The sequence below is a fragment of the Zingiber officinale genome, chromosome 6A (assembly GCF_018446385.1).
Source record: "Zingiber officinale cultivar Zhangliang chromosome 6A, Zo_v1.1, whole genome shotgun sequence".
NCBI lineage: Eukaryota > Viridiplantae > Streptophyta > Magnoliopsida > Zingiberales > Zingiberaceae > Zingiber > Zingiber officinale.
In genome coordinates, this window is record NC_055997.1 from 130555052 (window position 1) to 130567157 (window position 12106).

General features: G+C 36.2%; 1 protein-coding gene across 1 annotated transcript; it reads right to left on the reverse strand.

The window, feature by feature from the left end:
- Positions 1–226: 226 nt before the first annotated feature.
- On the reverse strand, positions 227–7851 carry LOC121998093 (subtilisin-like protease SBT3.9). The gene is made up of 10 exons (XM_042552844.1): positions 7722–7851; positions 7492–7583; positions 3084–3181; positions 2769–2930; positions 2060–2676; positions 1904–1968; positions 1546–1815; positions 1334–1460; positions 1000–1171; positions 227–902 (listed from the first exon to the last, which is right to left on the reverse strand). Exons 1-10 carry the CDS (start codon positions 7815–7817, stop codon positions 361–363), a joined length of 2241 nt encoding a protein of 746 aa, XP_042408778.1. The 5' UTR covers positions 7818–7851; the 3' UTR covers positions 227–360.
- Between the last annotated feature and the right edge of the window lie 4255 nt (positions 7852–12106).

A 12106-nucleotide genomic window follows, 5' to 3' on the forward strand; every position in this document is an offset into this window, starting at 1 on the left:
TGGGGGAGAGCATGCTAGGATACGCCAAGTTTCGATCCCAAGATGTCATGTGACTATATACCTAGCACAAGTAAAATCAATTATTTAGAGAATAAATTGCATTTGTTGACTACATGTATACCTTCAAAAACACAAACAACCCATTATTTAGGTTTGACCTAGTTAAAACTATTGTTCTCTTTAGTAAAATCGATTATTTAGAGATCAACAAGAGTTGTATTTATTGATGATATACCTTCACTTTATTGACAATAAGAGTCACATTCGTTAAACACACTATAAAGACGACACCATGCATTATACACTTTCCATCACATCCTCCTCTTTGTGATTTATTAACTATCACACACAATTTACTACTTAGGAGGTGTCCGAGAAGTAATCTTGTATAGAAACTCGAACAGCTAAAGGAATTCGCACCAAGTGCTTTCCCCCATCACTCCACGTCAAGCTTCCGAAGTTGAAGTCTCCTTGCACCGCATGCAATGAGGTGAATGTTAGAGCAAAAGTTTGTACCTTGTTGAAAGCATTGAACTTGAGGACCGAAGGCTCCACAGAAATCTTAACACCCGGAGGTGATTCTACTATTGCTCTGTATATTGTATCTGTGTCGCCTACGTTCGTGACGGTTCTCTTTACTGTCACAGATGTTTTGAGATCAGAAATGGATATGGAGGGCAGATTCAAGTGATACAAATGAGCATCCACCAAGTCACAGTTTGATCCATCACTAGTGCAGTTAAAGAACTTGAAGTAATCATTTGGATCAACGTCGTAAATTAGTCCGGGATCCAAAGCTCTGTTAGGATTGATGTGACCACCACCGAAGTCGAAAGGATCAGCGAGCTTTCTAGGAACTCCATCCGCTTCGATAGGGAATCCATATGCGTTGGTCGTGTAAGCTTCATAAAATGGCAATATTCATATGATCAACAAAATTTGCTCAAAGAGTTTGAGGGAAGAACTGTAATAAGTTTGATGACTAATTAATTGACTTACCGGTAGTTACGAGTGCGGATTTAATAGCAGCGGGAGACCATTCTGGATGTGCTGCTTTGAGAAGAGCTGCTACTCCGGTAACATGAGGGCATGCCATCGATGTTCCAGACAGAAAATAATATGAATTAAACCTTGCAGCTAAGATACTTACTCCGGGAGCTGTGATATCGGGCTGTCAAATGGCAAATGTTAATTGCATTGATTATCTCTCTTAATGAATAATTTCAGGAAGCACACATAGAACTAATTTAGATCTTTTTAATTAGAATTTCTTTCCTAGTAATGGGCAGAACAGGAATTATTCACCGATATAGTAGATCAACAAAAGTAGTACCTTTATAAGATCCGGATAGTCTAAACTTGGTCCCCTCGAGGAGAAAGCTGCCACCCTAGGAGACATCACTCTACTCCCCACAATATTGTTAGCTGGGCTTATCATGGCTGTTGGAGATGATGTGTCACTGTGGATCTTAAACGATATTAGCATAATTTGCGCAGAACAACAAATGTTTGATTAAGAAAACTGATTCAGTGTAGAAAACACACCTTAATTGTATATATTCCTTTATTTGTAGCATTACATCATTGTCTACAAGGAGATAGATAAATCTCCTATAATCTTGGAGCAGGCCGATTGGGGATCTAGCAAAGATAACACCTTCTGCTTGAGCTTCTATCAAGCTATTCACTACTTGAGACATGCTGCGAGAGGCATCACCAGCGCCCGATGGAATGTCTCCAGGAGCAAATAAAGAATCGGCGCACACTACAATCTTTCCTGCTATATTTGTGGAATTTAGCTCGGCTGTTGAACAACTGCAGCAGATAGCAAGTATACGTGCAATTACAATTTTAATTAATATGCCTTTTTAATTCCCAACCCCTGAATGAAACTAAATGATACCTTCTAATTAGTAATAATTCTGTAGAATTAGATCCATCATTGGATGTATGATAGAATGACTGACCCTGCAATAATAGTATTAGAATCAAATTAACTAGTAAGGAACTGATTGTGTCGATTAGAAGTAAAAAAAATTATGTGGTCACTAGCTCTTACCACCAACTTTTGATTGTTTCCGAGTGTGATAATCGTAGGAAAAGAGCGGTCGATTGTGCTGGCTCCGACTGTAATCACCCATGGAAGCTCATTGCTAATGGTTTGAGGAAGCGGACCATCGTTGCCCGCTGAGAAGATCACTGTTATCCCCTTTGCTACAGCATGTATTGTGACAAAACTTTGGAAAAATCTAGCACCGAGTGAAAGTGACAAGATGTCGACACCGTCATGCACAGCATCATCGATAGCCTTGATCAAGGCGGCTTCTGGACAACGGATAGCGCCTCCCCAACACGCCTTGTATATGGCTAGCCGAGCATGAGGAGCGCCGCCTCTTGCTGTGCCCACACCAAGTCCATAAAAGCTTGTGTTGGAGACGAATGAACCTGCTGCGGTGGAGGCTGTGTGTGTGCCATGGCCGCTATAGTCTCTGGGAGATTTGTAGTCTACGTTGAGATAGGAAGCGTTAACGCCTCTGGCGTACCATCTTGCACCGATGATCTTTCGATTGCAATTGTTCATGGTGAAGTTTTGACCTGTTTCACACGTGCCTTTCCAACGAGATGGTATTGGTCCATAACCATAGTCGTTAAAGCTCTTTGATTCTGGCCAAATGCCTACAGATACTTGTGTATGTCATTATTGTTGGGCTAACCAGGTGTGAGATTGCTATTTTGAATTTATAGGATTGAGAAATATTGATGCTTGCCTGAGTCGACAACTCCGATAATGATATCTTCGCCAAACGTGCCTCTTTGAAGCAGCCCCATTGGTTGGTGTTGGTCGTAGCTTAGTCCAAGATAGTCCCAACTTCGTGTAGTATGCAGTTCAACACTACTGCTTACCTTTATACTAATCACTTCCGGTAATTCTACATGACAAAGATCTAATAAGCATATGCCTTATGCTAATGTTTTTCAACGGAAACTGTCTATTTTACTATTTTACTAAGATGCATACTAGAAAATAGGACCTCTCGTATAAAATGATATATATATATATATATATATATAAAAATTAGTACCTCTCATTTGTTGAGCTTGGGAATTTGTAAGCATGGCTGCAAAGCCTGAGAAACCATGTCTATAACTGTAAACAATTGAGCTCAGAGCTTCTTCTTTACTGAAAAATATCATCCATAAATTGGATTTAGTATCTTTATTTTAACTTTCTAAGCATATAAAGTATAAAAAATAGAAGTAGAGATGACTGAATCAGATTTCATATCTGTATTCATCTTTATTTATTATATTCATCCCTATACCTATCGCTATGACTATCGGATATTTAACTTTCATCATCATTTCATCCCCATATCTATCGAAGTATATGTAGGAGGTTCTATAAATTGTTGTTATCCCCATATCTATCGAAGTATACGTAGGAGGTTCTATAAATTGTTGTTATCATTTTTGATAATTTTCATATTTTAGGTATTTAAGTTATATATTTTTGATATTTTAAATATTTTAAATAATTTTTATCATTTTATATTCTTTATATTTTGAGCCTGTTTATGAATTTAGGGTTATGATTCTATTAATATTTTTCCTTTATTTAGAATTTTTTTAATATTTTTATAAAATAAAAAAGTTATAGTTTCATGTTTTTTTTAGTTCGAGAGTATATAAATATATGTTTAGTTGTACGGTAAATTAATCTCTATTATTAAATAATATTTTATTTTACTAAAAATCTAAAGGATAATCATTATCTTTTCGTCAGTTGGTATCAAAGTTGATAGTGTTCAATTGTAGGGTTGTAAATGAACCAACCGTTCGTAAATAAATTTGATGTTCGGTTGGTAAAAGTTTGTTTATGTTCGTTCAATATACATAAATTTAATTAAACAAACAAGTTTGAACACATATACGTTCAGCTCGTTAACATTTGTGAACAATGTTCGTGAACAACGTTCGTGAACAACGTTCGTAAACAATGTTCACGAATACATATTTATTAATAAAACTCTTTTCAATATGCTAAATAAATAATAAAATAAAATAAAATAAATTTAAATTATCAATTTTAATAACCAATCAAACAAGGTTGAATTAAAAGTTTCAAACAATCAAACAAACTTGAATTGAGAGCTTGATAACATCTGAACGAACCAAGCTCAAGCCAAGTTTGAATTGAAAGTTTGATAACATCTAAACGAACCAAGCTCAAACCAAGCTTCAAACAAGCTCAAGATCATAAAAAATAAACCAAGCCGAGCTTGAACACTCATTTCAAAAGATTGGTTCATTTTAAGTTCGACTCGGCTTGACTCAATTATCTTATCAAATAAGTTTAAACATCCCAAAGCTTAACTCAGTTCGACTTATTTATAATCCTATTCAATTGAGAAAGTCGAACAAGACAAGTTCTGAAGGAAGAACTCTTGACACTTGAGAATTAAGGATTTATAAAGGTAAATCATAGATTTAATTTATCTAAATCATAGATAGAAAATATTATTAATTGGATCAATAAAATAGAATATATTTTTTTTACTATAAAGAAGTTCGGAATAGGACGAAGGTGAGATCAGCACCGATATGGTATGATAGCTCAGAATTTATTGATGGAGAAAAACATGGGAGAGAATGACGTGCCTTCCAAATCTTCAAGCCAGAATTGTCAAAGATAGGGAGGTTGGAGACAGACCCCACCGATTCTCCCTAGCTCGGACACCAGTGTTGAACCGTTCAGGTTTGTCTCTTTCTTGAGAAGGCGCGACGCGGTCAAAGGAAGAAGAGGAGCCGGCGCCTTCCGACCGCCTCTCTATCGGTTTCCCATTCATCGTCGACCCTAACCCTAACGCCGACCACCATTTAATTCAATCCCTAGAGATCTCGATTCTACCGCCGGGAGACAGAGAGAGGAGGAGGATCTGATCGTGGAGATGGAGCAGTGTTGGACTTTAATCAAAGTCCTTGGAAAGATTGGGTAAAGATGAAGCTTCGGCGACGAGGCCGCCGAACCCGGCGATGCCTTACCGAGAGGACTGCTGGAGCGAGGACGAGACTTCTTCGCATGTCGACGCCTGGGGAGACCGCTACATCGAGCTCAACCGCCGAAACCTCCGCCAGAAGCCGTGGCAGGAGGTTGCCGACGCCATCAACTCCCATCGTGGGACCAGCCGCCGGCTGTCCTGCACCGATGTCCAGTGCAAGAACCGGATCGACACGCTCAAGAAGAAGTACAAGGTCGAAAAGTCCCGGGTCGCCGGCAGCGGCGAGAGCCAGTAGCCCTTTTTCTTCCAGCTCGACGCCCTCGTCGGATCTGCCCCGCCGCCAACCTCGAAGAAACAATCCGGGTCGCCACCGCTTGCTCTGGCGCTCCCTTCCCATCAGAAAGGTTCCTCCTTGCCCGTCACCTCCGCGTGCGACCGGCGAAGTCGAAGAAGAAGCGTACTGCCGTCGCCTCCTCCGCTGTGGACATCCCTTTCTTCAGGTGCGCTGCGGTTGCAGCGGCTACAGAAGGCAAGAACGATATCGACGAGGCCGAGGTAATTGTGAAGATGGTTCTTTCGGAGTCCGTTTTACCCGCCGATCGTTATCTAGAGTCGTTCTAGGCATTCTCCACCCATCCATTGAAGTGGAGATGAAGGTGGTGGCGGCTTTGGAAGAGAAGAAGTCCGCCATGGTTGAAAAGGAAGCAGAGGAGGATGCATCCAATTGTGATCTTGATGGAAGTAATTCAAACATCTCCGCCTCAGAGGCTGCTACTATCATCAATTCCAGCCTTGCCACCACTCCTGCTGTTCCTTCAGATATGGAAGTATCAAAGATGGAGTTCGATGCCAATGCAATTTTGCAACATTGCAAGGACAGTCTCCAGGGAGAAGCAATGCATTCTCAAGGAGCATTTGCTATTTTTTTCCTTCAGTTTTGATGGTGTGAAATTTTCAGCTTTTGAAAGTGACAATGGTATTAGTGCCACAGGCAATGTTGATGTTGTGGAAGAAGCAGTCTTAAAATCGAAAGTGGATAGTTTTCCGGTGTCTGAATGGCAGCAAGGGAAGGTGGATAGTATTAAGGAGGTATCCATACCACCACATCTAATGGTAGGTGACTTCAAAGGAATAAAGGTCCAAGAAGCAAAGCCTATGATCAGGAATAAACTCCTAGAATCAGGAGATGCAGTTATGTACAGGGAGCCTGAGAAAAAAATCATGTCCAGATCAGGTGATGAGTGTGTTGTGGCACACAGGTCAATGGTACATCACCTATGGTGAGGCTGAGTGGAGGACTAAGGCTGAGGATTGTTTAGCCAAGATGAGCTCACACTAAGTTGGCTTAATCCATGGGCATGTTCTCCTTCTTTTGGATTTGGCACATGTCTTCCTTGGGATGAGCAATTTCTGGTCGAATCACTTTCATATTCAACACTTTCTATGGCCTTCTATACTGTTGCTCATCTATTGCAATGCGGAGACATGTATGGATTGGATCATTCTTCCGTGAAGCCAGAACAAATGACTGATGATGTCTGGGATTATATCTTTGGTGGAGGTCCTCAGCCAAAATCAGATGTCCCTATGGTTCTTCTTAACAAGATGAAGCAAGAATTTGACTATTGGTACCCATTTGATCTTCGTGTAGCAAAGACCTTATTGAGAACCATCTCACTTTCTATAACTATAACCATACAACACTGTTCTCTGAATGCCATTGGCCTTGTGGCTTTCGAGGCAATGGACATCTTATGCTGAACTCTTAAAAGATGTCTAAATCAACTGGAAATTTCAGGACTCTTCGTCAGGCAATAAAGGAATTCTCCTCTAATGCCACGAGGTTTTCCCTTTCAGATGCTGGGGATGGAAGAAGTCTGAATAAAGCTCTTAAGACTGGATTCTATGACCTTCAAGCTACTAGGGATGAATAGAGGCTATCTTGTGAGCCAGTAGAGCATGTTTGGCATAATATTCTAAAGAAGGATGGTTTTATTGTAAATGCTGGCTAGCCTGTTTGATGCACCAGGCCTTACTCTAAAATTTGATAACAGTACGTGCTTGCTAGATGATCTTCCTCTTGGAATATCATCTGAACTCGAGGATGAGTTTTTTTCAATCTTGGACGACCGAAGCAGGAGGTTCTATAAACTTTTATAAAAGAAATAAATTATTCCAATGAACTTATGATATTTATTAAATTCTTTAAAATTAAGTGTTAGGTTGAATTTTTTATGGAAAAGAAAATGAGATGCGTGTTGATGATCAAATAAAAAGGTGAAATAAGTTTTTTTTCTAAAGTAGAAAGTGGGTTAAAATTTTCCTTACCCATGATCAAAAATATACATACTCAAATATTCAATTCTTTAATTAGGTCTAAAATTCTCTCTGTATCCTCTTGAATATCAAATTCCCGGTTGAATTCAGATAAAACCACCCTTCAGTTTTACCCTTCAAGACGAATAGAACAAGTTTTGAATTAAGTATTTACCTTCCTAGTAAAGAAGACAACAAGTCATGGTGGGATGAAGTCACAAGATTTGGATCTTCGTGCCGCCTCTCTCCAAGGTATACAATATATAACTGAAAAAGGAAGATCAAACATATTTTCTGATTTCAATTGTCGTCTTCTTCGTCTAGATATGATTCTTTTTTCATTAATTATGTGTACATATGTATATAGACATATAGGAAATAAAGAAAAGGCAGTAGGACTCTAACCTTTGCCGATGGTTGACTTCCATTTACTATCATCTGGAAGGAGTTGAAAGTGAAGAGAAACAGAAGGAAGGAAACTAGAAGATGCTGTGAATCCATCTCGATTTAGCTTTGGAGGAGAAAACTCATTGTTTTGGGCACAATTTATAATCAAAGATTGCAAGTAAGATAGAGGTTGGATTTGATATAGTCAATCTTAATTAATAGATGGACAAAGATGAAATTGTCTCACCAACTCTCCAGTTTGGACAAGTTCAAGGATACTTTTCATTATTTACATCTTAATTTGATAATGAGTTTATTAATCTAACAATTATGTTAAATTAAGTTGGATCTCAATTTGAAATTCATAACTAGATGAATACAAGCATTAAGTTTGGACGAGTCCTACTGAAGTTTATTTGGTTTACTCGAGGAGGTCGAACTTTAGTCAGGCGGGCCACGAATCAATTGAGTTCGCTCAAGTTTTGTCAAAGTTGGTTGAGAATTTTTTTTTTTTAAAAAAAAGGTTCAAAAACTAAGTTAAAAATGATATCATATTTTAAGTGAAATGTTTTCAAATAATCTTCATAACTATGCTCTTCAATCTTCATATTTAATTAATAAATTAACCAATTCTGACTCTTGACTTTGTCCATTTATTTATTATCAATACTACTTTTAACTAAATCATTATCCATTAACTTGACTCCATAAGAAACATGGATTCACATTCTGCATTCTTTGTGAATTTATGTGCAATTCAATTATGCATAAAATAATAATAATAATAACAAGTGCATTTTCATTATCTAAAAAATCATTAGACCAAGTAAATTAATCATGGATGTCTCTGCTAATCCCATTAATTAATTCAAAGACAAACACGAGATAAGTACCACACACTTTCATTGTCCTTTCAAAATTATTTTTATTCAAAATTTACTGAGGAATCTAACTATCTTGATTTCTCGGCCAACAATAGGGTACAAATAAGAAAAACAATATTATAGTAAAATCTTCAAAAATATTTCATAAAAACACTGAGACACATGTTCCGTAACAGAAATAAAATGGCTTATCCAATACCTTGAAAATATTTTTCCACGGTTCTTTTCCAAGTCACATTTGTGTTTAAATTTGATCTATTAGGTATGAATGTACAAGTCGGCACCTATTCAAAATAATTTTTTTTAAAACATATTTGAATACATTAAAATCGGAACTTTCACAAGCCTTGAGCTATAGATGTCTTTTCCACTGTAATTGTAGGATTAAGTGAATAATAACACATCCTGTCTAGACAATGACTAAGAGATCAGTTATAATTAAGTGGTTTTATAAACTGAGGAATTATGCATTATATATAATAAGTGTTTGACGATATGTATACTTTTTTGTTGTTTTTTCCAAACCTGAGGCAGCCTTCAATAGGGAACAAGGTATAAGTTCATGTGGTACAGCCAAAGGTTTTACAAAATCCAAATTTTGTTGTCCCAAAAATTTTCCTCCTTCATTATTCAGTCTGGTCAAGTCAAATAACAAATGCTTGTAAGATTATTTAAAGCTAGCTGATCACAATCTCACACAATTTCATAGAGGAAAATTTCCATAAATCAAAGAATATGGATCCAAACCCCTGTTAATTATGAAATAAACAATAAGACCAGGTCTTCTAAGAAGAGACCCAACTTACCTTAAAAATATAATAATTTTAAAACTTAGACAAGTTTTAAGAATTAAAAAAAAAAGATAAAGTTCAAAACAAAGAATTTAGCCTTATTTTGAACTGCATCACTAGTTATCTAGCTTACAAAGTGTTTTGTTGTATTTCGTGAACAAAAGGCACAATTGAGTTCTAGCTACTCATTAAGATCTTTTTTAGCAAAGATAATTTTAATTTTGGTCCAGACCAGAATAAGTCATTTTAGTCTAAAATAGAATATTTTGATATTTTTATTTTATAGAAAAGAACTATTGTAATGCCGGATTGATTTGATTAGTGAAAGACAATTTATGACCTACTAAATTAACTACCCAACATAGGTTAGTAATATTGAATATATGCCTCAACCATAGTATCAATAGAAAGAAAATATACATAATTCCTAGAATTAAGTAGTGGAAATTAAAGGATGGAAAGTAAAATATATGTAAGGAGAAGGTAGAAGTACAAACATTAGGTGAAATATACGATGACTCTAATATAACATGCGATAAGATGTTATCAAAGTTGAAAATATTAGCTAAGAGTGTACTTGGTGAGTCAAAGGGACATGCACCACTAAGTAAAGAATCTTGATAGTGGAATGAAAACAAGAAAAAGTGAAGGAAAAACGGATAGCTTATAAGGAATTATATATTTGTAAGAACGAAGAAAACTTTAAAAAATATACAATAGCCAAGAAAGAAGCTAAGAAAGTAGTGAGTGAAACAAAAAATGAAACTTTTGAACGATTATATCAAAAATTGGATACAAAAGAAGAGAAAAGAGACATTTATAGAATAGCTAAAGTGAGAGAAAGAAAAACAAGAGGTCTTAGCCAAATAAAATGTATTAAAGATGAATGTAATAGGATATTAGTAAACAATAGAGAAATAAAAGAACAGTGGAAGAGGTATTTTCATCAATTTTTTAATAAAAGTTTAGGTAACAAACTTTACTTAGGTAATTTAAGTAGGTCAAATGAGCATAGAAATTTTAATTTTTATCGTAAAATTCAAACTTCAGAAGTAAAACAAACTTTAAATGAGATACACAATGGAAAAGTCGTTGGACCAGATGATATTCCGATAGAGGTATGGAAGTGCTTAGGGAAACAAGGTATTGAATGACTTACAAAATTATTTAACATGATATTGAAAACTAAAAAAATGCCTGATCAATGGAGGATAAGTACTCTAGTTTCCTTATATAAGAACAAGGAATATGTATAAAATTGTACAAACTATAGGAGTATTAAACTAATGAGTCATACTATGAAACTTTGGAAAAAAGTAATAAAAAAAAGATTAAGGAAGGAGACCATAGTGACAAAAAATCAATTTGGGTTAATGCCTAGAAGGTCGACAATAGAAGTTATACATCTTCTTAGATAATTAATTGAAAAATATCGGGAGCAAAAATAAGATCTACACATGGTATTCATTGACTTAGAAAAGACTTATGATAGACTCCCAAGAGAAATTATATGGAGAATTTTAGAAAAAAGAGGTGTTAACGTGACATATATTGAACTAATTAAGGATATGTATGAGGATATAACGACCAGAGTAAAGACTTCAGGCGGAATAACTGAAGCATTTCCAATAAAGATAGGGTTACATCAAGGATCAGCTCTAAATCCCTATCTTTTTACACTAATTATAGATGAACGCACTACGCACATTCAAGACACATTATCGTGGTGCATGCTGTTTGCAGATTATATTATTTTGGTAGATGAAACACGTGAAGGAGTAAATGCTAAACTAGAATCTTGAAGGGAAACACTACAAGGGAAAGATTTTAAGCTTAGTAGACTAAAGACATAATATATGGAATTTAAGTTTAGCAATATTAGAAGTAATGAAACAATTGTTAAGATAGGAGAGGATGAGTTGCCCGGAATCGAGAGATTTAAATATTTAGATCATTTTTACAAAATAATAGAGGGATTGAGAGAGATGTCTTACATAGAATACAAGTAGGATGAGTGAAATGGAGGGGAGCGTTGAGTGTTTTATGTGACCGTACGTAAAGTACCTCTTAAACTTAAAGGTAAGTTCTATAAAACCGCAGTTAGACTTGCTATGTTATATAGAGTTGAATGTCGGATTGTGACTCGAACACATGAGCAGAAGATAAGAGTTGCAAAGATGAGGACGTTAAGATGGATGTGTGAACATACGAAGATGGACAAGATAAAAAATGAGAACATTAGAGAGAAAGCCGGAGTTGTATCTATTGAGGAAAAACTCTGAGAGACACGTTTACGATGGTACGAACATGTACTTCAACAACCAATAAATGCTTCAGTTAGGCGATGTGAAATTATGATAAACATGCATATCAAACGAGGAAGAGGAAGGCCAAAAAAGACTTGGTTAGCAACAATAATTCAAGATAAAATTTATTTAAATATAGATGATAATATAATAGGAGATAGAGCTCAATGATATAAAAGAATTCATACAGCCGACCTCATCTAGTGGGAAAAGATTTTGTTGTTGTTGTTGTATATTAGTGTTTAATGACATGATATGTCTTTGTGATTTATTGACTATCACACACAATTCACTACTTAGGAGGTGTCCGAGAAGTGATCTTGTATAGTAACTCGAACAGCTAAAGGAATTCACACCAAGTGCTTTCCCCCATCACTCCATGTCAAGCTTCTGAAGTTGAAGTCTCCTTGCACCGCATGCAG